Genomic DNA, 27,490 nt, shown 5'->3' with positions numbered 1-27,490 from the left:
GTCCAAAGCACAACAGCCTCAGTTTTGGCTTCAAGGCTCAAACTTAATTTGCCATTGCTGTGTGCCTTCAAGTTGTTTCTGATTTATGGTGGCCCTTAGGCCCTACAGATCCTATCATGGGGTTTTCTTGGCAAGGTTTGTTCAGAAAGGGTTTGCCTTTGCCTTCTTCTGAGGCTGAGCATAGTTTGCTCTTGGATCCATTTACGCATACGCTGAAAGCTGTGAGGGAGCGGTGCATCCCATTTAGATGAATGAGGCGCGCGTGCCAAAGTCGCTCACATGCTGCTGTGCTGCCGCTGCATGCACAAGCCCCATTACTTTCAATGGGGCTCGAACATACATGGTGGGTTTTTTTACGCCGGGGGGGGGGGGGTCGGAACGGATGTAAAAAAAGGGCACACTGTATTTGTCATTTTTGCAGTCTCTCCGCCAGCACCACATTTCAAGTTAATTTCTTGTCATTTAGCTTATTTGATGATTAATTGATTCTCAGATAATTATTATTATATGATTATTTAGTTGATTCTCAGGCAGTTGATTGTTTATTTCTGTACCAGTGAAGCTTCAGCTTTAAATATTCAGCTGTCTTCTAGTTCTCCCATTTGTTTCCTGTCAGAAAACAAATAGGTGAAGATAGCTGATGAGTCCAGGATTTCCGAAGCATGTCTTAAACTCTGACAATTATGGAGAGCAGTCAGTGGATTGTGATAATAAACCTTTGATGACAGGAAAGACTTATGTGCTATGAATATTCAGAGCTTTATAGATAAACAACTGCACCAAGAAAATCCAAATCCTTTGTTGAAAAAAGCTGGAGTTTATGTTCCATATAAATTAAGCAAAATGATATGCACTTGTTTTTGTTTTTTATAATTTAACTGTTTACTAAATTAATATTCTGAGAAAACTGACAGTCAAGGCACATTTTCCCAATATATGAGCCAAATCACACCCCAGTTCAAAAAACTTTGATACAGTTCTCCAGTCATAAAAAATGCACACAAAAATGCATGTGTTCTGGAAAATAACATGCAAAAAGGCATCTATTAAGAGGATTTGCTTGCAAAAATGTGTATATCAGAGATAAGTTTACAAAAATATATGCAAATATTTCTGCATGAAAATGCTACCAAACACAAACCACTGGCGGCCTCTAACTAAACAGTAACAAACCACAAATACAGATGTATCATGTAAATGAAAATTACCTAATTCAGCTATTTATACGCACAGGTGAATTAGGTAATTCTTGTTTACCTGATATACCTATATTTGTGGTTCGTTATTGTATGAAAATGCTGACATATTTGTAATCAGACTTCTAAAAGAATAATTTGAAAGCTGATGGGGAAATGGGACAGAACAAACTGGAGCTTGGGGAGAAAATCAGATAACCCAGATTTACCTAAGGCAGATTTGACTATCTAAGGTAGTCCTTGGAGCGTTACTGCCATCAGTGTGGACAATGCAGGATCAATATAAGACAGCCTCTTTATTGTGTGGCAGGCTGCTGAGTTTCCCATAGGAAAGTGATAGCTTAAAGATTTTACACCTGGCATCAAAGATTCTTGTGGAAGGTAGCAGTGGGTGACTTTCAGTCCAATAATATGTTGTGAATAGGGTGGAACTTGGTAGAACAGGAGTTTGTGCCACAGGGAGCACAGAATTGCAGAGGTAAGCAGCCTTCTGTCATGATGCCAGTAATAACGTGACTGAACAGGTGAATACATCTGAAAGTGTGGCCCTTAAGAACTGCTGTTCAAACTGTCCCATTGTTTGCCTGTGGTACATTGTGTTCCCCATGATTATTCCCAGAGAATGAAACAGACAATTCAGTTCTTTTGTGAAGGATCCTGAATGTGTGGCGTGATACCTACCTAAATACACTGAGTTTGGGAACACAGGTGCTGCTTTTAGTGGTCTGTTTGAGTTCCAAGTGTAGTGGAGGCTTTAGAACAAAATTATATAAATTGGCGATGAAGGATAGGCAGAAATTACAATTGTTTGGAAAATGCTACAGATTATGGGTGATAAACATTGATTTAACAGAAAGGCTGAATTATTGCAGGGGGTCTCCCTATAAATGTGGGGCAAGGAAGGTGTATTCATCTTGAAACACTCAAGAAATCATTGCTGGGTATATCCTGGGGAGCGACTTTTAGCTGTGGCAGTCTGGGGCACATGTTCACTGTGAGTAAGGGGTGTGTGTGTGTGTGTGTGTGTGTGTGTGTGTGTGTGTGTATCTTAATATAATAATAATAATAATAATAATATTTATTTATATACCGCCCTATGGCAAACCAATCCGGGCGGTTGACAACAGTAAAATATAAAATATAACAATTAAAAACACTTTATCTCTCCCCCCCTTAAGACAATATTAAACAGTATAACATATTAAAAACACAACATCAAGCATAAAAACAGCAATTAAAACCCTGATATCCCTCTTTACCACAGTTTATTCATGATAGGTTTATGTAGGCATCTTGCCTTATGTAGAATAATGCAGCTCTGAATCTGAGCTCAGACCTGTCCAGTGTGGTCAGAAGCAGGATGAAAAATGGAGACAGGGAATGAATACTTATCAGTTTTGCACACATGTCCAAGTTTTATTTTTGTTTCAGCTTGGTTATCTAGGTGACTGAAAGCATATATGTTTGACTGCCTGTTTTTTTGACTGGAGAAAAAATGCTGCAAAGTGCAGATACATTATGCATTTCCCCTCCCACATAAATGCTACCAGCCATGTTTCTCAACTCCACACCTACACGAATGCTAATTGTACCAGGGCACTCTGCAGACAAATACTTCTAGCTGAAGCATATTACTAAACTGTTGGCGTTATAATCTGTGGTCTCCTCTCCACTCAAAAATTGTCCTTCTCTCCCCTACCTTCTCAATAAGTCTAAGCATTATTTTGTGCGTTTTTTATCTCTATTTGCTTTAGAGCTTGGGTCCCAATGATGGGCCTTTGGTGCATGCATGGATCCCCGCCACTCCTGATTTTTGGAAAAGTTTTTTTTTAATAAATAATAACAGAGAGCCTGTCATGCTAAAATTGATGCACCAGCCCCCACTGTAGTTTTCAGCTCCGGTAATGGCTCTACTACTGCGATGAGGAGATAAAAATGCTAGCTGGTTACAACCCAGAGGTTAATTTAAAAGTGCACCCAGCAGCCCAGAAAAAGGCAAGCTGGGCAGTGATGATAGAGACTGACAGGAAGCGTGTAAATAACTATTTGGTAAGCCACTCTGAGAGCCTTTGTAAAAATTTAAAAAGTTACAGTATATATGATGAAGGGAATGTTTTGTCTTTGTTACCCGTGAGTGTTTTTTCCTGGTTTACTTTTCTTTGGGCTTTTTATTTATTTATTTATTTTTGATGGGCTGGATTGTATGTGTATATGTGTGTTTGTGGATGGTGTGAGTGGATTATTGCCTCTGTGTTTGCTCATACCATCAGTTTGTTTTCTTTGAATGAGTATTTTTGTGTGAGTGCCTTGTGGAGGCATGTACTGTATTTTCTGGCGTATAAGACTACTTTTTAGCCCAGGAAAATTTTGTCAAAAGTCGAGGGTCGTCTTATACGCCAGGTGTTGTCTTATAGGACTGAAACTTCTGAGCTGGACTGGAAAATCTGCGGTCACCGCATATGGTGGGGGGAGCTCAAAAATGGCAGCGGCCGCATACCCTCCGTACGTGGTGACCGTATGAAAGTAGCAAGGGTGGTGCTGTACAAGTATGGTAGAAGAAAATCTTGGAGACAGGGAGGGCTGGGCAGGCAGAGAGAACTGACCAATCCAAGCAGGCTTTGTATACAACAGGTTTTCCTGCTAAGTACCTGCATGTCATAAGCATTTGAATTAAAATTACCATATTGAAATCAAATCTGATTTTTTTTAATTTTTATTTGCTGTGTGCTGGAAGAGGGGTAGTCTTATACAGCGAGTATATCCCAAACTCTATATTTTAATTGGAAAAGTTGGGGGTCGTCTTATACGCCCAGTTGTCTTATATGCCGGAAAATACGGTACATATATTGGCATTTGTTTCTGAGTCTCATCCGTTGGCCTTTTATGAAGTGAGTGTTGGAGCATAAACCTGTGCTTTTGTTTATCTTCTGAAAGATGAATATTCAGTGAGTAGCCTTACCCACCATGAGAACTATTTTGTGAATGGATGTGCCCCCCACCCCACCATCATGGCAGCTATTTTTGTGAGAGCATCTCCTGACACACTCCCAAGTTACAGATGTACTGACTTGACCCAAAAGTATTGGTGACCCCTTTTTTGGAGGAGACAGTATATTCCTGCAGGCGTAGTCTTAAATTAGGTGTCCACTTCTTCTGAGAGAAGAGGCAGAGCTTCTAAGATGGTGTCTACAGCAATGTTTTTAAGAATGCTTTAAATCAGTGTTGGGGATGTCAAGATAAGGAGGGCACTTTTTCCATATGCGGTGGGCATGCAAGAAAGGGAAAAGTTAGTGGTCTAAAATGTATATATTAATTCAAAAATTTCTAAAGCCACAGTTTGCAATTATACCAGATTTTTTTCCTGTTGGGTATTATGGATAAAGAAAGGGTCATCACCAGTCATTGCCCTCATTGGATTTAGCCACAAGAATGACATTTGTTTTGGATTATAAATCATTCAAATGTGATGAAGATCTGTTATCTGGAATGCAAGTACTGCCTCCAATAGCTGAGACTTAGAAAGCCAAACACATTTATGATCAGGTGGTACAACTTGCCTTGGTTTTTTTATATTTCATACTAAAGATATGAAGATCACTTATTTGAATGTTCCCTGAGCATTACAAAAAATTCAAAATACTGTTAAATTGTAGGGGTAGGGTAGGCCAGAATCCTTATGTTGGGGATATCAGGTTTGTGTTTCTTAGCAGAAAATGACTACATTGAGATTAAGTAATTTTGGCCATATCATGAAACACCATGACTCGTTAGAAAAGACAGTGATACGCAGCAAATGGGAAGTAGGAAAAGAAGAAGACTACATTACAGATGAATTAACTCTGTTTGCAAGATCTGAGCAGGGTTTTTAGTAATAGGGTCCTTTCATTCGTAGGGTTGCCATAAGTCAAACCCCACGTGATTGCACACAGTAGTGGCAAATGTTTAGTGGAGAATATTTGATGTTGAAGGGAATTTAGTTCTTCAATCTACCATCAGATCTGTCTGAGGAGGTATAGTCCTTTGTGTCTGTGCAACATGAAGTTTCTGAATGAGTTCTTTGTTGCTCAAATACAAAACACACCGCAGAAATAATCCAGTTTGAGATTGGTTTAACTGCCTTGACTCAGCGCTAGGGAATTTTGGGAACTGTGGTTTTGTGAGACATTTAGCCTTCTCTGTCAGAGAGCACTGGTGCCACAATAAACTACAATTCCCAGGTTTCCTTAACACTGAGCTGGGACAGTTAAAGCAGTTTGAAACTGGATTATTTATGCAGTGTGTTTGTCCTTGTAACTTTGTTTTTTATTTGGGTGGGAAACTTTAAATTGTGTTAATGTGTGGTAGGTACACGTGGAGATACTCAATACAAAATAGGCATCTGCAAACCTACATACCTGAGAAATGTGGGTATGGGGATGGGTGTCTGGATGTGTAAAATTAATTAATTATTGGTGTCTCTTTCTTTTATTCTGTTAAATATGGATGTAGGGACAGAGTCTGTACATCTATATTAAAAAGAGACACCAATAAAGAAGAGGAATACGTGGGACTATGGACAATAAGATTTCTGTGTTAGGCTGCATCCACACAGCAGAAATAATCCTGCACTGGTCAGGCCCCACCTGGAATATTGTGTCCAATTCTGGGCACCACAATTCAAAAAGGACATTGAGAAACTGGAGCGTGTCCAAAGGAGGGCGACTAAAATGGTGAAAGGTCTGGAAACCTTGCCCTATGAGGAGCGACTCAGAGAGCTGGGGATGTTTAGCCTGGAGAAGAGAAGATTAAGATGTGATATGATAGCCCTGTTTAAATATGTGAAAGGATGTCATATTGAGGAGGGAGCAAGCTTGTTTTCTGCTGCTCCAGAGAACAGGACCCGGAACAATGAATGCAAGCTACAAGAAAAGAGATTCCACCTCAATATTAGGAGGAACTTCCTGACAGTAAGGGCTGTTCGACAGTGGAATGCACTCCCTCGGAGTGTAGTGGAGTCTTCTTCCTTGGAGGTCTTTAAACAGAGGCTGGATGGCCATCTGTTGGGGATGCTTTGATTTGGATTTCCTGCATGGCAGGGAGTTGGACTGGATGGCCCTTGGGGTCTCTTCCAACTCTATGATTCTATGATTCTATAATCCAAGTTCATGCCACTTTAACTGTCATGGCTCAGTGCTATGGAATCTTGGGAATTGTAGTTTATTGTGGCACCAGAGCTCTCTGAGAGAGAAGGCTAAAAGTCTCACAAAAGTACAGTTCCATAGAATTCCATAGCATTCAGCCATGGCAGTTGAAGTGGTGTCAAACAGGATGATTTCTGCAGTGGATGTGGACATTCTTCTCCAACCCAGTGTCCTCCAGTGGTATTGGATTACAGTTCCCATTAAAGTCTAGCCAGCATGGTCAATAGCTAGGCATTATGAGAGTACTAGTCCAAAACATATCAAGAGCACCAAGTTTCCCATCCCTGATCTGGTTTCATGGAAAGATGTATAGATCAGAGTTTTATAAAATAAAATCCAACAGCGGACCATGAAACAAATCTAAATGAGGTGACTTCATGTATTCAGTGCAGATTGTGTCACCTCTTCACATGATGAAGGCATGATTTTGTGAGAAAATGAATTGTATCCCAAGATAACATTTTTATTGAAGCCATTAATAATTGCTTCTTGTCTGTCTCCAGAAGCTGTACTTTCTTTTTCAGAAACTTTCTCTTTCAGGATCTAAACTTAAAAGAGAATGAAATGTAGAAGTGCATGGCTCAGTGTTTTCCAAATGTAGTTGAACCATGATATTGAGTGTGTACACATATATCTGTACAGTGGACACATCGGTGTGTGTGCATGTATGTGACTTCATGTAACTTGTTGATTTATGGCAACTCCATGAATTTCCTAGACTAGTTTTCTTAGACAAGAAATAGTTTGCCATTGCCTTCCCCTGAAATATGCTTTACAGCACCTGGTGTTCCTTGGCAATCTTCCATCTAAGGACTAACCAGACCTGACCCTGCTTAGCCTTCAAGATCAGGTGGGATCTGGTATTATCAGTGCTGTACCTTTGGTGAGAAAAAATGGAGTGGTCAGATTGGATGATGCCCTCTGAAAGGCAGTGTTTATCTGGTTGTACTATCAATCTCTTGAGTGGTGAAAAGAAAGTAGCCTCCCAAACGGCTAAACCTTTAGCTTCCTCTAACAGAAAAACTCTGTAAGGGTGGCATACACAACAGGAAATACTGTAGTTGCTTATCTGAAAATAGGTTTTCCATTTTAAAGGGAGGTGAGCATTTCGGGGCTGTCTTAGTAGCCTAAATAACTCACATTAATAAGCCCAATTCTTTATCTCTCTCCCCACTATTAGAAGTGATGCTGACTTGAAACTGTTGTTGTTGTTGTAGGTATTGGTATTGGTATGTGTGTTACCGAAAGAATATTTTTAAAAGACTTGGGTATGGGGAACAGGCAGTGGGCCAGAAAACTTCTGGATTCTTCTGAGTGGCCAGGGAGCGGCTGTGCGTAGTGTAATTCTGGCAAAGATCCTTGACCTTCTTGGCTCCTTTTATGTTTGTGTTTATCCTGAGTAAATTGGAAAGTGGGTTAGCATAGGGCTGAAGGGTTCCTGAGAGACACAGTCTGATCTGGCCTTCCTGGAAAACTGATCTGTAGCACAAACAAAACAGATGGTGTAACAAAATGGATATCGCTCTCTCTGTGAAGACAACAGCCACATGGTCCCAGACAGCCACCAGCGCCTTCCTCAGTAGATCTCAATGCAGATAGGCTTATGCAACACTCCCTTGTTTAGTATTCCCTTGATTCAGAATTTTAGCAAAAGCAATACTTAAAAAAGCATGGAAATATATTAAATTTAATTATATTTATGTAACCATTGACCATGTAGTCCAGCATTTCTGATAGGAACTGATTCTGTTTCAAATAAAGAATTTTTTCTTGTCCTATGCTTTTACCTGGAGATGCTAGATTTGAATACAATGTAGTTGTTTTGGCTTTGGTGTTGGTGGTGTGTGCCTGCATGATGACTCCAACTTGTGGTAACCCTGTCATTGATGAGATAGGTTTTCTTGGCAAGGTTTATTCACAGGAGATTTGTCATTGCCTTCTTCTAAGGCTGAGAGAGTGGGCTTCCTTAGTGGTGATTCAAACCCTGGTGTCCCAGAGTCCTAGTCCAACACTCAAGCTGATACGCTACACCATGCTGGTTCTGGAAACTTTGAAGTCATGGGAATAAATATATTACTTCCAGTTTTCCCCTACAGAAATTCTCTTTTTATGACATTTTTGGCATGCAGCAAAACAAGTGATCATTACCTAGTTATAGCTCTGAGGAATTGTGCTCCTTGCATTATTGTCAGGGTCATTCAGTAGGCCTTGTTTTCAGGGGAAGCAGGTGTAACTGAGTGTTGGAACCTATGGGAAGTATGCACAAGGTCCCGGGCTCAGCCTCTGGCATCTAGGTTGGAGCAGGAAAGAAGAATCCTAAATGGATCCCTAAGAGTTGGTGTCAGTCAGTCCACATACAGTAATACTGACCTAAATGGATCTATTGACTTAGTCTAAGCTGATTTAGTGTGAGGCAGATTCCTATGTGCCTAGGAGGAGTTGATCTCCCTAATCTGTTGGATGGCCTGATGACAGTGGTAATGATGATGATTACAAGTTTACAAGTTGTCTTGTTATTTTGAAAGAGATTATCTGGTACCTTACAGCTACATAAACATCATGGATGCTCCAATACATTCCTGAAAAACAATTATAGCAGTGATGCCTCTTGTTTTTTGTTTGTTTTAAATCCTCAGCTCAATTGATGTTTGGAGAAGGAGGAAGACATCAGTGTTCCTCATGCTCTTTACATCTCACCAGTGCCCCTTCTACTTGTAAATACAACACAAGCTGGTCAAGATGATCCAGGCACTTAGACAGCTCTAAAGGACAATGAGGAATTAGTCCACTGTTGAAGCTGTTGATAGTTATGAATGAATAAAGCCAAGCTTGCATAGAAAATCCAGATGTGCGCTAAAGCTTATAAAGCTTTGGAATGCAAATATGGACAAAATAATATAGATTTTGTTGTTGTTGTTGTTGTTGTTGTTGCTGTTACACCTTCCCTTCACTCTTCCCCCACTAAGCAAAAGGAGAAGACTGTGACAGGAAACATGGCACTATATATCTCCACCACCACCAAATACTTGTATCTGTTGCTGTGACCATGACAGCTTCCAAGGTTTCTCAGAAGAAAAGTTGGGGTTTTCGTTATTCTACCCCAGAAGGGGCAGGATACACCAAAGAAGCTTAAGGGCTGTAAGTTCCTCTGTCTTGATTATCATGCTATCTCTTTTGATTGTTAATCTTGTCTCTCTCTTCCTGAATTTTAGAGCAGTTGGTGCTTGGAGCCTACAAAGAGCTCTCTCGGCGGTGGGATAAGGACTACGACTCCTTCGTTTTGCCGCTGCTAGATGAACTGCAGCCATGTTACATTCTCTATCGCCTGGACACCCAGAATGCACAGGGCTACGAATGGCTTTTTATCTCGTGGTCACCTGACAACTCTCCTGTAAGTGATTGTATTTCCATTGAAAGAAACACTACTTGGAGTGTCTTCTCTAGGGTTCATAATTGTGTAGTTGTGGGTTAAAGAGCACGGTAGCTGCTTCTTTGTGGAACAGCTGTTGCTCGGATTCCTATACCAGCCGTTACTCAGGGAAATAACAGTGTTCTCAAGAAGCCTTCAGATTGCCTGCTGCTTTGTACCTAGATGTACTCTGTAGTCTTTTGAAAATGCTGCCAATTATTATGTGATCGTATGAAGATGAACTCATTCTAATATAGGTTCCCTTTGGTGAAAAGTAATGAGGTCCAAAATAAAAAACATAAACCAGCTACTTCTTCTAGTCTCTAATGTTTGCTTAATGTTTTCCAAAATGTAGCTGACTACAAGAAATGTGAACACATCAAATGTCCACAATACTCCCCCGTTCCCAAGGCATATTTTTGTCCCTGTTTCTTTGCATACAAATATTTATAAAGCAGGAGCATCTGAAGATTTCAAAGCAGTGGTCAGCAATTGGAGACCATTCAGTATAAAACTGTATAAGGAATCAATAGACAATATTTACATTAGCCCTTACATACATGACAGGTTGGAAGTAGTTAAAATATACTAGGAAGACTTAAAAATAGGTGTGTCTTCAACATGCACCTAAAAATAAGAATTATCACAGAGTGCTTAATGTCAGGGGAAGAATGTACCACAGAATGGATGCTACCATGCTATATGGCTCTGCTCCCAAAAACTGAGGAAGCTGTGGAAAAGTGCTATGGAATACTGGGATTTATAGTTTGTTGTGGCACCAGAACTCTCTGACAAAGGAGGCTAAATGTCTCACAAAACTATAATTCCCAGAATTCCGCAACTTTGAGCCATGACAGTTAAAGTTAAAGTGAATTATTTCTACAGTGCAGAATACAGCCTAAGTGATTAAACAAGATTATTAGGGAGAAGTAATTCTTTTAAGTAACCCAGACCCAAAGCACTGAGGGCTTGACATACAGATTGACTATCCCTTATCCAGAATTCTGAAATCCAAAATACCCCAAAATCCAAAATTGTTCACGAGGGTGGCGGAGATAATGCCACCTTTGCTTTCTGATGATTCAGTGTACACAAACTTTGTTTCATGCACAAAATTATTAAAAATATTAAGGCTATTTGTAGAAGGTGTGTATGAAATGTAAATTAATTTCATGTTTAGACTCTGGTCCCATCTGTATTTGAAATATTCCAAAATTGCAATATATATATATATGTAGTCCCAAACTCTTCTGGTCCCAGACATAAGGGAGAGTCAACCTGGACTACCAACAAAATCTTGGCACTAAAATTTGGCATTGTAGCACAGTGGTTCTCAACCTTTGGTCCTCTAGATTTTTGATACTTCAACTCTCAGAATTCTAAATACTAACTGGGACTTCTGGGAATTAAAGTCCAACACATCTGGTGGTCCAAAGGCTGAGAACCACTGCAAAGCAGATAGGTAGCCAATGCAATGTGTTCACTGCTCCACTTAGAAGCCTAGCTGGACTAGCTTCAAGAGTAGCTGCACAGATTGCATTGCACTAGTCATATAAAGGTCACTGGTGTCCAGATTGCAGCTTTGTTTTTGTGAGAACAAAGTGAGAGTCATGTGTCATGCACATTTGTAGGTAAGAATCCCCCATGCCTACGACAAAACAGGGTTTTGATTGGGACTTTTTTTGTTTGTTTGTTGCCTATTTCATACTGAAAGTTGCTGATTTCTAATTATAGACTCTCTCACCATGTTTTAGATTACAGTTGGCCCTCCACATTCACTGGGGATAGGGGTACAGGAGCCCCATGAAAGTGGGAAAACTGTAAATTAAAAAAACACATTGTTTTCACTTGAGAGAACACTTCTCTAGGAATCTCTAGGTCCTCCAGCGCAAATCTGTGGTCAACATCTGCCAGACGTTGATCACAGAATCATGCTGGAGGGCCTACAAATGAGTGTTGCTTTATGTCCTCCAGGGCAACTCTTATGGTCAATTTCCAGTACAGTTGCGCTGGAGGATGTAGAAATTCCTAGAGATAACATATTAATCAGATCCGCAAATATTCAAAGCCACAAATGTGGAGGGCCAATTGTAATGTCTAAATAGGGCTGCAAAGAATGCAGCCTCATGAATGGTCTACTTGATTAGAACATGCACATGCAAACACATCTATCCCATTCCTAATTCACATCTTAAATAATGGCTTAACATGTGATGGCATAGTTGGAATTATTGTTTCTGTGGACAGGGCAGGTATTGAGGGTTCACCTGCATTCTCTTTACATATTCTCTTTCTCATTCCCATGTCCTTTTCTTTTTAATTATTTTGCCAGAATCTTGCAGAACTCTTCCTTAGAATCTGCTCATATTAGAGCTATCCCGCCATCTGGTGGTTAGCTTAAGTAAATTTGACATCCGAATCTTGCAGGCAGCCCACTCAGATGTGTACCTGCCCATTTAGCTCCAAAGGAGGGTGGGCCAGAGTGTGGGTGGAATGTTTTCTGTGGTGATTCTTAAGCAGTCCTACCCCCCATGTGCCAGGGACCATTGTCTTTTGGGCTACAATTGCTTTTTTCTTTCTTGGAAATTCCCCAGGGTCCGGTAGCATATGGCTCGTAGCCTGGCACCAGTCCATGAATCTCCACTTTGAGAAGCTCTGTTCTATTTTTTAAACCAAGTAGAGAAAGTGAAGTGTGCAGCTTCTTACATTTTGCTGCTTTAAAGCTTTCCCTTCACTTGGAAGTGAATACCCTGGGAGTGGGGGTGGCAGGGTGGTTTAAAATCATACAGTACAACAAGGAGCTAAGGTGCAGGAGGGGGTGGATTTCATTTCTTTTCCCAGATGTTGCATTTAGTCTAAAAAATAGAACCCATTTTTTTCTTTTTGTAACCAGGTGAGCACATATTTGATACACCTGGTTTGTTTCTTTGAATCACAGTAGGCTCTTGGGGTTTGGTTCCAGAACCCCTTGTGGATACCAAAATCCTTGGAGTAATGGCTTATCATGTGATGACGTAGTTGGAATCTGACTATAGCCAAGTCAGGTGTCCATAGGAACAAGTGCTATTGGTGCCCCACTTTTAATGGTGCAAATGCACCTGAGTATTCAGGTTCAAGACTGAGTTTAGGAGTATGCCCAAACTGTGAACCTGTGTCTTCAGCCAGAATGTAGTCCCATCCAGCACAGGTTGAATCCTTGTTGCTTGATCTCACTTTTGACTGATCAGGAATTCCTCTGCCTTGTCTGGTTTAAGCTTCAGTTTGTTTGCCCTCATCTAGTCCATTGCTGATTAGAAATACCTGTTTAGAACATAAATAGTTTACCTGGGTTGAGGTAGAAGGAGAAATAGAGTCAAGTGTCTTCATCATACTGATAGCACTGAGATGTAAAGTTGTTGTTGTTGTTATTTATAGCCCTCCTCTCCTAAAAGGATTGAGGCGGGTTACAACACGAAAATATACCATAAAATACAAAATATATACATACTTAAAATTTACATAATCCCCTTATTCTCTATTTAAAACTAAAACGCACAATTATAAAATGTAAATTAAAATCAGTGAAAACAGACATAATTGAGTGAGACTTCTAGGGCAGTAAATGGGCAGTCCATATCAGTGGACTGGGAGGATCATTCAGGGAATGCCTGCTGGAAGAGATCCGTCTTGACAGCCTTTTTAAAAGCATCAAGAGTGGTGATATGTCAGATCTCCTCCGGCATGATCTTTCCCAGTAGATTCACATATATGTTAAAAAATGGGAGACAAAACAGAATGCTGAGGAACTCCACAGGCAAATAGCCAAAGAGTTGAAAGGGACTCTTCTAGCAGCAGCACCTGGGATCACTCCTCCAGGTAGGAAAGAAGCCACTGCAAAACGGTGTCTCCAAGTCCCAGTCAGGCAGCCCAGGAGGATACAATGGCTGGTGGTTATCAAAAGCTGCTGAAAGGTCCAGCAGAACTAACAATATTTCTGCATATTTCTGGGAATCTGATTAGTGCCCCCCCCCCCCAAAAAAAAAAACTTAATTCACTTCAGCAGCGTTATTTAGGGCAGTGTGTGTATGTCATTTCTTTGTTACTGTTATGTAGCATATAGAAGTTAAATCTTGCCAATCTGCTTCAGACATCCAGAGATCAGAAGATCCAGGTCTACCTTCTGCCCACACTTGTTCTAAATTACCAGTAACTAGGGTGCCTTTATTTGTTTGTTTGTATCATTTATATGCTGACTTTCCCCAGAGTGGGGAAATTAAAAATGTTTACAATAAAAATTTAAAACAATGAAATTTTTAAAAGATAAGTAAAACATCCCCAATAAAAAATGACCCTAATTGCACATTAAAAGCCTTGTTGTTGTTGTGTTCCTTCAAGTCATTTGCAACTTATGTTGACTGTAAGGTGAACCTGTCATGGGGTTTTCTTAACAAGATTTGTTCAGAGGAGGTTTACTGTTGCCTTCCATTAGGGTGAGAGCACGTGACTTGCCCAAGGTCACCCAGTGGGTTTCATGGCCAGGCTAAGAATCAAACCCTAGTTTCCAGAGTTGTAGTCCAACACTCAAACCACTACAGGCTGGCTCTGTTTAAACAAAAAAGTATTTGCTGGTGGGTGGAAGGAAAGCAGGGAAGGGGCCTGTGTAATCTCCCATGGAAGAGAGTTCCAGAGGGTGGGAGCAGCCACCAAGGAGGCGCTCTCTTGTGTCCTCATCAAGTGAGCCTGTGATGGTGGAGGAATGAAAGTCTTCCCCTGAAGATCTTAAAACTCTGGTTGGTTCATATGGGGAGATATGGCCTTTCAGATAGTCTGAACCCAAGCTATATCCATAGAACCCCCCCCCCCACCCCAAAATCTTCCTTTATATGTTTGGATTCAACAGTGGCATCAAAACTGTGAAAATCCCTCCCAGGAAAGTTTACTGTGTCCATGTCCCCCTACCCTTTCTTTCTGTTGGTCTTTGATCCAAAAGGAAATCCTACACTTCTTCAGAGGACTTCAGATTCTTCTGAGTTTGAAAGTTTTCTGTTCTGTTGCTTAACAAATGTTTTATTAATTTGTTTCTGTTTTGCATTTCCACTTGTACTGCATTCACAGTTTTTATTTTTTTAATAGGTTTATTTAAGTATTAAAAACATAACATTTCTACATAAATAATTCATACATAATTCATCATTAGTCATATATTTCATGTTACCTACAAAAATAACAATAATCCTATTGTTTAAACACACACACACACTATATCTCGCATATTGGCTTTATATGACTTGTAACGTTAAACATAAACTTATACAGATTTCCCTTTTATTCCTCCTTCCTGCACTATGTTTCGTCCTTATCAAATTTATCATGCATCATTACTATTAGTTTGAAGAGAGTGTCTATATTTACCACGTTAATCTCCTTATATTTATCTTTTGCTTTTTCCAGTACAACAAATGTTTCTATATCTATTTCTATGTCACTGAAATCCTTACTTCTATTACATTCTGTGTGTTTATACCATATAAAGACACAGTTATTTTACTTTCATTCCACATACATATATTTCGCTATAAAACTCATGTTTCATCTTTCCATCTGTTTTGACAATACTTTATAAAGGGGTTCCAGTTTATATCATCATCTTCTTTATATATCTCATCTTTCAGTCATCTAGTCAAGTTATCCATATCAATAACTTCCGCAGATTTTATTAACCATTCTTCAATTGCTGGGGTTTCTTTCTTTCTTTCTTTCTTTTTTTAATTATTCTTTATTGAAATATTTTCTATTAAAATATCAAATCGACAATACAGCAGTACATATTACAAAGTAAGTAACATAAACAATACATCAATGTCTCCTATTTTCTTGTATATATGAACATACACATACAGGGGTACCCCGGGTTACGAAATTAATTCGTTCCGCCGCCGCTTTCGTAACCCGAAAATCTTCGTAAGGCGAAAAAGCCATAGGCGCTAATGGGGAAAAGCCGCGATTTCGTGCGAAATAGCGCCGAAAAGCACCAAAAAAATTTTCGTAACCCGAAAAAACCTTCGTAACCCGGAACAGTTTTTTTAAATGGATTTTTTTTCGTAACCCGGAAATTTCGTAAGGCGGCGCATTCGTATCCCGGGGTACCACTGTATCTTGTACTTCACATCTCTACAACTATCTTTACAACATAAGAGACAGTCCCTTCCTGGGAGGGAATCGTGACTTGACTGTGCCAAAATAATAACCTTAATATGTTACACTATATACATAAATTATAACTGCTTCGTGCGTCTTCAGAGATACATCCAAAGATGTCATTTCTTACTTTGTATCTGTTCTGAGTGTAAGAAATTCACCTCCAGCTATGATACTTCTTTAACAATGTAGATTTAATCATTTTACCACCGAAAGTTGCAGGATATATTTTCAAGTCTCATAAAATTAACTAAGGGCTGCCACGTTATTTTTGTTTTTTCCCAATTCAAACCTTCTACATAACAGGTAAGTTTATCTAGTTCCATAAACTCCAACAGCTTCATAATCCAATCATTCCAGGACGGCTGTCCGTTATCTTTCCAATATGAAGCATATACCACTCTGGCGGCTGAAATCATATAAAACAATTTCCCATGTTTCTTTTCAAGCGTTTTGTCCAAAATCATATTTAACAAAAACATTTTAGGATCGAGAGGGAGTTTATAACACAGTATCAACTGAATCTTTTGATGTTTTTTAACCCAAATATTTCCTGGCTAATTCACAGGACCACCACATATGAATAAGAGATCCCGGGTTTTTACCACATTTCCAACAAGCGGGATTTTGATTTTTATATATTTTTGCCAACTTTAAGGGGGTCAGATGCCACCTATACTGCATCTTAAAGTAATTCTCCCTTATTGCGACACATGCGGTATATTTTATACGAAGAGTCCAATTGATTTCCCATTGTTCCAATGGTATATTCTCCCCTAGGTCTTGAGCCCATTTAACCATTGAAGGTTTAATCAATTCTTCTTGCATATCCAGTTTTAACAGATATTTATAAAATTTAGATAGTCTCTTATTCTTTTTCCCAAAAATTATCTTATCAAACTCAACTGGTGAGCATTCAATCCCGCCTGTTTTCAAATCAAAGACAAATCTCTCCTTCAATTGCCGATACAGAAACCAGTTCAAAGAAAAAACAGCATCTTTCAATTCTTCCAAGGTCTTAAATGAGACAGTATTGTCTCTCTTATCTCGTTTCAGAACATCTCTATAAGTGATCCAACGGTCCAGGACAATTAAGTCATTCTTATGAAAAGCTTCATTAACCGAGGTCCAATACGGAAGCTTCGGATAAATTAATTTTCTATACTTAATCCATGTTCTTAAAAGAAGTTTCCTTACAAAATGTTGCATAAAGGCGTTATTAATTTTTGTCTTATCATAGAATAAGTAGGCATGCACACCAAACACATTACCTACCATTTCTAAATTTAGCAACTGTTTCTCTTCTAGTTTAAACCACTCCACTAACCATTCAAAACAACAGGCATGGAAGTAGATTTTTAAATTTGGTAAACCAAGCCCGCCACGACATGTCTCATCCTGCATATCCTTAAATCGAACGCGGGGTTTCTTGCCTCCCCATACAAAATTACTTATATCCTTGTTCCATTGAACAAAAGGTTTATCATTGACTAATATAGGAATAGTCTGAAACAAAAAAAGAAACTTAGGGAGCACCATCATTTTTACGGTTGCTACTTTGCCCATCCAAGACAGACCAATCTTACCCCATCGATCCAGATCTTTTTTTACATCCTGCCACATTTTGCAGTAATTATTCTTAAACAGATCCACATTTTTTGAAGATAACCAAATCCCAAGATATTTAACTTTATCAACAATCTTAAATCCGGACTTTTCCTGGGGTACTTTCCTCTCTTCATTGCCTAAGTTCATTACTAATAGTGCGGTTTTTTCGCGATTGACAGTTAAACCAGAAGCATTACCAAAATGGTTTAACTCTTCTTTTACTTCCTGTATATCATTTATAGGATTTGCTATATTTGCTGGGGTTTCTTTCTGACCTTCACTTCTTCAACAACATTCAATAGACACATCTCTGGCTTTAGTTCAAACTTAATCTGCAAGATTTCTTGAATTATCCTATGAACCTCAATCCAAAATTTCTTAATTTGTGGACAGGTCCACCACATGTGATAAAAGGTCCCTGGATTCTCCTTGCACTTCCAACACATATTCCTTGTATCTTTGTTCATACTAGGTAATCTTACCTGTGGTAAATGCCATCTATAAAACATTTTTATAAAGTTTTCTTTAATGTCTACACATGAGGTAAAATTCAGATCCTTCCCCCATTCTCTTTCCAAACTCTTTAATGGTATATTATGTGTTGTATTCCTTGCCCATAGAGTCATATTAGATTTAATTGTTTCTGTTGCTTCTATTTGTAAATTTAAACATACCTTGTAAAATGTTGAGATTAAGCGTTTCTCATTCTTCTCCCAAAGAAGATCTAATTCTGTTTTAGTTGACATTATTCCTTCTTGTCTTGTATCTTTATTGAATCCTTCCTTAAGTTGATAATATGGGAACCAGCTTATATTTACTCCCTCTTTTCTAACAGTTTTAAAGATTCATTTGGATTTTAAATTTTTGCACTTCCTTGAAGTTGTTTTGTTTTGAAGTCAGCGTGTGCATATTCTAAATAATTTTAGAATATCGCTTCCAGTTTCTGTCTGCATTAACCGAATGTGACAGACATTGTGAGAGATGTTCAAATGAGCTTGTGATACATGAAAATATTCCTAGTACTGGTGACAGGTGAATTGGTTTACATCAGTACTGGAATCTTTTCACCCTTTTAAAAATGTAAGTCTTCTGACAGTATAGGAAATCATAACCATCAGGTATTGCCCAAATCCTGATGTATTCCTAAATTTAAAAATCTATGATTCATCCAAGCAATGGCTCTAAGTTAATGACTTGATACATAAGTAATAGTTTTTCTTGGGAGTCCTATAGATTGTGGACTTGCATAGCCATCGTGGATTTATGGTAGTTTATGTAGCTTGAAAGAATTGCTTTTTTGGGGGTGGGGGAGGTTACAGCTTTCATAGTTTCCCAGCCAGCATTGCCACTAGCCTTACTAGCTGGGGGAATCTGGAAGTTTTAGGCCAAAAAGTAACTTTTCCAAGCCTCCTCAGTTTTTCCAACTTTTCCAAGCCTCCTCCATCAGTTTAAAGACAACTACCTCTGAAAAAATAATGGCAAGGGAACATAACACTTGGATGAGGAAGGTTCATCTTAGTGGCTTCCAGCAGCACTAATAATCTGGCACATGGATAACTGATCTGGTATTAAGATTGGCAGAGGCCCTAAATGTGCTCCTAGAACCATGGAGTGTCTTGTCTTCATTACTGATGCTGTTTTCCTTTTTTTCTCTATATGACCAGGTTAGACTGAAGATGCTCTATGCAGCAACCAGAGCAACAGTGAAGAAAGAGTTTGGAGGTGGACACATAAAAGATGAACTTTTTGGAACAGTTAAGGTAGGGTTGGAAATCATCACTTGTCTATTCTTGCTTCACTGCTACCTCACTACATGGAATTTTAAAAATTAAAAGCATTTGGATGGGCTAGTTGCATTGTTTTGTTTTGCTTTTTAAATCAACCACCATGTCTTTCTGTTTTTGTTAGGGTGTGAATGCTTTTCATCATAAAGGGAAAACCTGTAGTTCTGTATAAATTTTTTTGCCCAAACTACAGCAACCTCCGCAAAAAGCAAACAGGAACATGGCCACATAGCCCAAAAAACCCACAAAAAACAGGAATTACTGTTTAGATGTCAATCAGGCATATTTAGTTGCATAGATACAAATAGTTTTAGAGCACTATCAGCATCCCTTGGATTGTGCCACCATGGTGAAACTTGACTAGCTTAAGACCACTTTATACATTAGGAAGTGGCAAAATCTGGTTTGCCAAACACTCTCATGGTCTTGTGCTTCAAGGAAAGGTCCATAAGGTGGCAGCAGTGCTTATGAAATGAGGCCCACACTCTGTTGTAGAATAAATCTTGCACTTCTGACTGTCTCTCCACAATTGTCTGTGGTTACATCTGATGGAGAAATCCTCAAGGCACATCTCTCTTTGGTGAGAAAATAAACAACTCAAACATCTTTGTCCCATTAACTGCTGGCATTGGTGTGTTCTTCTCAGCAGTGGTATTTTATGTTTCTAAGCAGTGCCTACAGAATGGGAAAACTTGCAAAGTTAGTCCTGTGAAACTTTATGACAAGCTTTTATATGAGCTGGACTGTGTGCTTCCAGAAGCAGAGCAACAGTGATACATGCACATAGTCAGCATTATGGGCAGAGGCGTCTCTGTAATTGGCTTAGTCAGAGCATCAAGTTCAATTCTGAATTGAGGCTGCAAACTTCAGACCGCGATGTCATCTGCTCAGAGCTTGAAAAAGTTACTCTGGAGAGCTGCAGCTACTAAATCTCCAAGCAGTAGCTATTCCTGGCTACTTAATGGCCACGAATTTCAAAAATATGACTTTCCCTAGATCTGCATCTGTGATAGCTCCAGCTACTAGGAGATAGTTGTTGGCAATATTGGGATGCCCAACTGATCATGGACAGATGTTGCACTGTTGTGAGTGGCTTGTAACATGGGCTTGCTTGATGCACTTTCAAGGGTGCATAGTTCTGATCTGTAAAAGGATCAATTTAACTTTCTTGTTAATTGAGGAGTCATGCAGGCCATGGTTTATGTAAGACAAACATCCTGTTTGTTTGTAAGATCACTGCAGAGCAGTTCACCTTGGATGCATTAGAAAACAGTAAAGAGCTTAAATGTAAAGCTTATTGTTTTGCCTCATGGTTTCCTAGATTGAAAAGTACACAGCTGAGCAAGTAATTTCACTGAACTATGCATGCAGGACCATGGGTCTGGCAGGGAAAATGTCCCCTGTCTGAAACAAGTGTCTTTTGTTGTTGTTTTTACCATTTTTATACAGGTTGAATTTCTCTCATCCAGAATTCCAAAATCTATAATATTCCAAAAACCAAAACTCTTTCCATGGGTGGCTGAAATATTGACATCTTTTCTTTCTGATGATGCAGTGTACACAAACTTTGTCTCATGGACAACATTATTAAAATATTATATAAAATTACCTTCAGGCTATATGTATAAGGTATATATAAAACATCAAAGAATTTTGTGTTTGAACTTGGATCCCATCTCCAAGGAAACTCATTATGTATGTATATGCAAATATAGGTATTCCAAATAAAATTTAAAAACCAAATATTCAAATCACTTCTGGTCCCAAGCATTTTGGATAAGGGAGGCTCAATTTGTAATTCATTTATATCACATCTTTTCCCTAATAATTGCACTTGTAATTATTTATATCACATCCATTTCCTAATATAATGGGATTTATAATTATTACAAATAATAATTTGTAAGTGGCTTACAAATTATTAAAACTAGTGTAGATTTCAAAATATACAGAAATATAAGTGTGTGTATAGGTGTGTTATTTAAAAATAGTTAAACAACCTGTAGAGTTAAAATTTCCTGCATGGCAGGATTTCCTGCATGGCAGGGGGTTGGACTGGATGGCCCTTGTGGTCTCTTCCAATTCTATGATTCTATGAAAATACTTTAAAATTTACTAAAATACAATATAAATACAATATAAATACAATATAAAAACCCAACAGACAGCACACCACATTATTGTTAAAAGCTCATCAGAGTCAATTACCTAAAGCCTGGTAGAATAGGAGTGTCTTTATTTGATGTTAGAAACAGAGCAAAGAGGAATTCTTCCAGGCCTCTTTTGGGAAGAACTTCTAGTCTAGGAGCAACCACCCAAATGTCCCTCTCCCTTGTTTCCATCTGACAAGGTAGAGGTCAGAGAGAGGGGCCTCTCAAAATATTTTAGTGTTCTAATACACTCATATATGGAGATATGGTTCCCATGGCACTCTGTCCATCATGGCAGAAAGCTGGTGAGTAGGATGTGGCACAGTGGGAACATGGTTAGAAGAGTAGATTCATGTATATCCCATGTTTCAGACCTGTGGTTGCTACATCTCTTCTTTTGTTTGACTGTAGGAAGATGTTTCACTCAACGGTTACCAGAAGCATGTGTCGTCCTACTCTGCTCCAGCTCCTCTGACTGCAGCTGAACAAGAGCTTCAGCAAATCCGCATCAATGAGGTGAGCAAGCAGTAGACTGTGATACTCATCCCACTGTTCTACCCCATCATCCATTTCCCTCTTAACTTACTCCCTCACAAGACGTTGTCACACAGGACAACATTGGAAGTTTAAAGGGGTGGCAATGCAGGGTCATCCAGGGCTTAGGGACAAATTCGCAGCTGCTTATCACATGATGCTGCAGACAATCAGAAGAGAATCCAGGGAGGATGTAGGTCAATCAGGAAATAAGTAAATTTGCAAAACTACCGGATTTACATTTCCATTTTGCTTGCGAATTGACTCCTGTCACATAATGGTTGCTGTGTGAAAATGCAAGCCTCCAGATGCATCTGGTTTTCTGATTTCGCAAGCTGCCTTGCTGTCCCTGGGAGTGACTTCTTAAAGGTATACACACACACTTCCCTTGCCCTGTTCTCTCCTCCTGTAATGGAGCCTCTAATTAAGGGCAAAGCTGGTGGGAGAAGGCAGAGGGAAGTCCTCCTGGACAGGAGAGAGAAAGAGAGGACATGTCCTGGAAAAGGAGGGCAACGGGGAGTATCAGCTCTCACTGGAACCAGGCAGGTTTATGGACCCAGCCCCCTCCTTTCTCTCTCTCTCTCTCTCTCTCTCTCTCTCTCTCTCTCTCTCTCTCCTCTGTCTGTCTGTCTTTGTGTGTGTCTTTGTGTGTAGTTTTAGGAGTTTGCAAAGGGCAGCCTCATTTTGCCTTCCTCTGAAACACCTTTTGGGGCTTCTGTGGCAAAGAGGATTCTCTCCCCTCCCCCAATATCCCCTCCCTTCCCCTCCCCTCCTTGGAGCGCGCGTGTGTGTGTACTTGTGGAAATGACACTTTGGAACATGCTCAGAGAACGTATTTCTGAGCAGACAATGAGGATTTGTTTGTCTCCTTTTGATAGTCAAATTCGCATTGGAGCCACTTTAATGTGCTTTTAACCCCTTGTTGTGCTCTGTGTGTGATAACCAATAGCAAATGGGCTTGTTTTTCTTGGATGCCACCACTTTAGCCATTTTTGTGATGGAAGTACATAGGACCTATGTGTGATAAGGTCCACAGTGTGATTTCAAGACTAGAGGATATGACTTTGTTGCTGAGGTGGGGGTGGTGCTCAATGAGTCATGATAGCATTCTCCTTTTTGCCTCCATTTTGAAAAACATTAAAATGGCTGTCAGTTTTCACTAAAGGATGGAGAAATGCATAGCATTGGAAATGGTGGGAAAGTGTACTTCTAAATCTATAAACAAATTGGAGGGGGGGGGAGAACATTGAAAGAAGGAAATGGACAAAATAGAATTACAGTCAAATATGTTGGCTGATGCTAATCTGATTTTCTTGCCCCATGGTGGCCAGACACCTCTTCACATAATCATGATGCTGACACTACAATGGGAGAGGCCAACATATGAAGCAAGAAAATGAGAAAGTTAATTCTAATCCTCTGTGAAAACTTATGGTGGATTTAAGGTAGTACAGTGGTCCCTTGGCTTATGCGGGGATCCATTCGCCCACCCCCTGCGTGAGCCGAAAAATGCATGTGCTCAAGTCTCATTCAGTTGAATGGGGCTTGTGCTTGCGGCATGGGAGAGTGTGTGCGTCATGGGCACTCGCACCATTCATTCTCCCATCACGCGGCTTCCACGTAAGCAGGAAGCCGTCTATGAGGGGCTCACCTATAGCATGGGCGCACTGTAGTTTGCAGCCTTGGGTCCCTGGTGATTAGGGACAATAATTGACCTTATCCTTTATCAATGTGACAGTGAAAGTTGAGGATAATAGGAGCTGTAAATCCACAGTATTTGGGGGCCCAGAAGTGGGAACCACTTCCTTAAAGCAAACTGATCTATAGGGTACTGTGGTTCATATATGTTACCAGTTGGTTGATGCTTGGTAGAACTTGGAAAAAATATTTTTTTGGATAATAGCATCCAGAGGTTGAATCCTCTATGCCGGCTGGGGAGTTCTGGGAGCTGTGATCCAAAAAAGTAACATTTCTGAGCTTTGGGCTCAAGGCAGTGGTCCTGCTTGGGAGCTGTATGTTGAACTAGTTACAGAAATTGGGGGTGACTGGGATAGTATGAGACCAGGAAAGGCTTGGCAGTGGGCAGCAATACCTTTGCTTTTCATCAAAGGTACAATTTGTTGTGCTCAGGTCATTATCTCCAAATTCTGCATGTTGTAATAATAATAGTAGTCATCATCATCATCATCATTTATACATCATTTATTATTTTTCCAAAACTAGGATTTAAGGCAATTTACAAATTAAAAGAATTACAATTTAACTAAACAAAATTAAAAGGATAGTAATGAGTGGCCTATGCTAGCCTTGCCAATTGGTTTGGATAAGTTGGGTTTGCTGGATTCCTCTACACTTACTGCTATCTTTATTTTTATTTTATTTTTTTGTTCTGGTAAATTCAGATCATTGTAAAATTAATTCACCACCTTCCTCCATGTCACTAGTAGTTGAAGGCAAAGGGATAGTGCAGTCGTTTTGTTTCAGTGAATGCAAGAATGAGGAGAGGTGCTACATTGCTAGGATTCAGCAGTGATGGATTTAAACATAATGCAGGATATGCTCCTTTAGTCCCTAAACAGAGTTCTCCAATTATTCTTCTCAATTGGATGTTTGCCAATATACATGCAGGATCTAGAAATAGCCCATCACAGGATAAAAGGTTCCTTACTAAAAAGGTTGCTAACTTGGAGACCAATTTTGCCACTTTGTGTTCAGAAAAGAAAAAGAAATTGTGTTTTGCATTTTACACACCAGGGCGACATCTGCACTGAAAAATAATGCAGTTTGACACCACTTTAACTGCCATACCAGTTACACAGACAAAACGCAATGGAATTAGGGAATTTGTAGTTTTGTGAGATGTTTAGCCTTTGTGAGATGTTTAGCTCTCCTGTCAGAGAGCTCTGGATCAGTATTCCTCAACATTCCTGCACAGTGAGCAAGAACCAGACGTCTCATCCTCTTAGATCTGTATATATTTCATATATCAGGGATGGGCAAAATTTGGCCTTCTGTTGTTGAAGTGCAATTCCCAGTGTTCATTACCACTGGCTATGCTGGCAAGAGGTGTCTGCAGTTGCAGTTCAGTAATATCTGGAGGGTTGCACAGTTCCCACCCTGAAATAGGTATATATTATATATGCAGAGAGAGAGGGAGACAGGGAGAGATGGATCATGGTAACCAACAGTTTGTGACCTACCGTAGGTCAGCTTATTTTGAAAGGGCCACTTACCTCAGTAGTCTTGCTTTCCAGTGCATACCTTTCATATCAGACCTGTGAATATAAGATGCAGCCCTAATGTCTCTCCTCTTGCCTACTTCTTCAGCAGTGCTGTTGAAACAATCCCAGCCCTAGTGATCATCTCTCATTCTGCATCCTTCTGTAAATACGTCTGTCACCATTTCTGGTGACAGGCATCCTGCTTTGCCACAAAGCTGCCTCTTCCCCCATGTACCTCCCCTTCCTACCCTACACCTCTGCATGGTTGAATGATTATGACAGGCTGTGAAGAGAGTCCTTCTCTGTTCGATGTTCCTTTGCTGGGTCAGTGTGCATGTGATCCAGTGTCACTATGGCAGGCGAGATGTCACTTTTGTTTTGGGGACAAGCTCTGAGAATTGATTATCATTCATGAAAGCCTAGATCACCAGTTTAGCTTCTGGATTGCACACTTGCACTGTCTCTCTCATCCCCCCCCTCAACAGTTACTATACAGTACATTGAGTCCCATAAACCAAATTTATAAAGGATGTACTTGGTGGAGTGCTGTAATGTACAACTAACAGCGTAGAATGTTTCCCAGCATAAGCAAATAATATTCTCATGTTCTGGGATGCTTCCTCCACTCCATATCTGAAAGAGCTACTTTAAACTGAATCCGGCCATAGGTCTCTCACTGATCCTCAGACCTTTTGGCTCTTACCTAAATTTTTTTGTTGGTTCCTCAGTTCCTGACAAGGCTTAAGCCTTGGAAATGTAGGCACTGAAATGTACCACATTGTCTATTGGAAATGCTGGAAATGCTCAGCTCAGTGGAAAAGGTTAGCCTGAATTACCCATAAGTCTGTGCAGCAGGGATGAGAGGTTTCAAAACCCATCCTTTCAAATTCCCACAGGTTGAGAATATTACCAGGGAACTCCTGTTCTCATATTCTGTTCTTCTCCTGTTCCAGAGTTGTCTCTGGTTCTGTTTAGACTCTTTGCATCTTTGTTCAGTGGCAGACATCACCCCTCACATGGACTCAGGAAATTTTGTCACATTGTGATATTTTTGTGGGTTACAGCTTAGGAAGGGACACTCACAACAGTCACATGCCCTTGCCCTGGAATAGACTTTCTGGTTCCAGGTGTCAGTCTGCAGAAAACAGTATTATTGTGTATGTAGCGAGTACACTTTATGTCTGTGTAATCACTTTCAACCTTCAATGCAGCCTGAGGACTTGGAGGCTAAGAGTTTCAGGGCTATAATGCATGGATTCAAACAAAGTTGGGACTACTCTGATTTGATTAATTGAGCAATACTGCTATCTTGTGAGTCTTGTAGTTTTGTGTGATTTAAGCTACTTTTTACCTATGTCTTGCAGGGTAAAACGGCCCAGGTAAGTGCTTCCTGTTACTTGCTTTCTCTTCTTTTTGCTCTCCTGTTTTCTTGAGTGATGTGTGAGGAATAAACTAGGACTCGCCAACAGAAAATGTTTCAGGCTGGCATCCCAGGTGTAATGCAGACAGTCTCTCAGAGAAATGGTGCATGTGTGCAAGCGTCTTTAAGTCACTTGTTGACTTACGGTAACCCCATGAATGTCATAGGGTTTTCTTAGGCAAGGTATTTAATATTCAGAGGTGGTTTTACCAGTTGATTCCTCTAAAATACTGTATAGCCTACAACATCTAGTGTTTGTTGATGGTCTCTCATCAGTCTCAAGGCTGACACTGCTTAGCTTCCAAGAGAAGACAAGATCTTATGCCTCCAGTGTATTTAGGCCCCAAGTGAATCATTTATGGCCCCTTGTGTACAACTGTGAAGATAAAAATCTGAAATATTTATGCGTACTTTGTTTTAGTATCCAATACTAATGATGCATACATACATGCATCCAACAGGCATGATTGTTCTTGACTGAAAAACCCTGAAATCTCAAGTGCTAACACTGTGACATCATGGGGTTTAAAAAGTCATGATTTCTCTTCATTCTTGAGTGCCCCTGAGATTTTTGAGTCATAAATTGTCCCTTTCCCTCCACATGTTCCATTGGGTTGCATGTTGAGAATGCTAGCTAGATGGACTAGGCAGAATTTCTTGAACTTTGCAGTTAGGTAAGACTCACTAGCTAATCCCAAGGCTAAGCTTCTGCCAACCTTGACCTACAGTATATGTTTGTTGGAGACAATAGTAGCATTAGGCCAGTGAGGATTACACATTTTGGCCACTGGGGAAGCTTTCAAGCTTAATC

General features: G+C 39.8%; 1 protein-coding gene across 1 annotated transcript in view; it reads left to right on the top strand.

The window, feature by feature from the left end:
* TWF2 (twinfilin actin binding protein 2) overlaps positions 1 to 27,490 on the top strand; it is a 62,478-nt gene that overhangs the window by 13,705 nt on the left and 21,283 nt on the right. Inside the window, 3 exon segments of the mRNA XM_042451971.1 lie at positions 9,589 to 9,767; positions 19,235 to 19,330; positions 21,916 to 22,020. Of these exon segments, the coding sequence (XP_042307905.1) occupies positions 9,589 to 9,767; positions 19,235 to 19,330; positions 21,916 to 22,020 (380 nt within the window).

The sequence above is a fragment of the Sceloporus undulatus genome, chromosome 2 (assembly GCF_019175285.1).
Source record: "Sceloporus undulatus isolate JIND9_A2432 ecotype Alabama chromosome 2, SceUnd_v1.1, whole genome shotgun sequence".
NCBI classification, from domain to species: domain Eukaryota; kingdom Metazoa; phylum Chordata; class Lepidosauria; order Squamata; family Phrynosomatidae; genus Sceloporus; species Sceloporus undulatus.
This window is presented reverse-complemented; position numbering and strand designations above follow the sequence as displayed.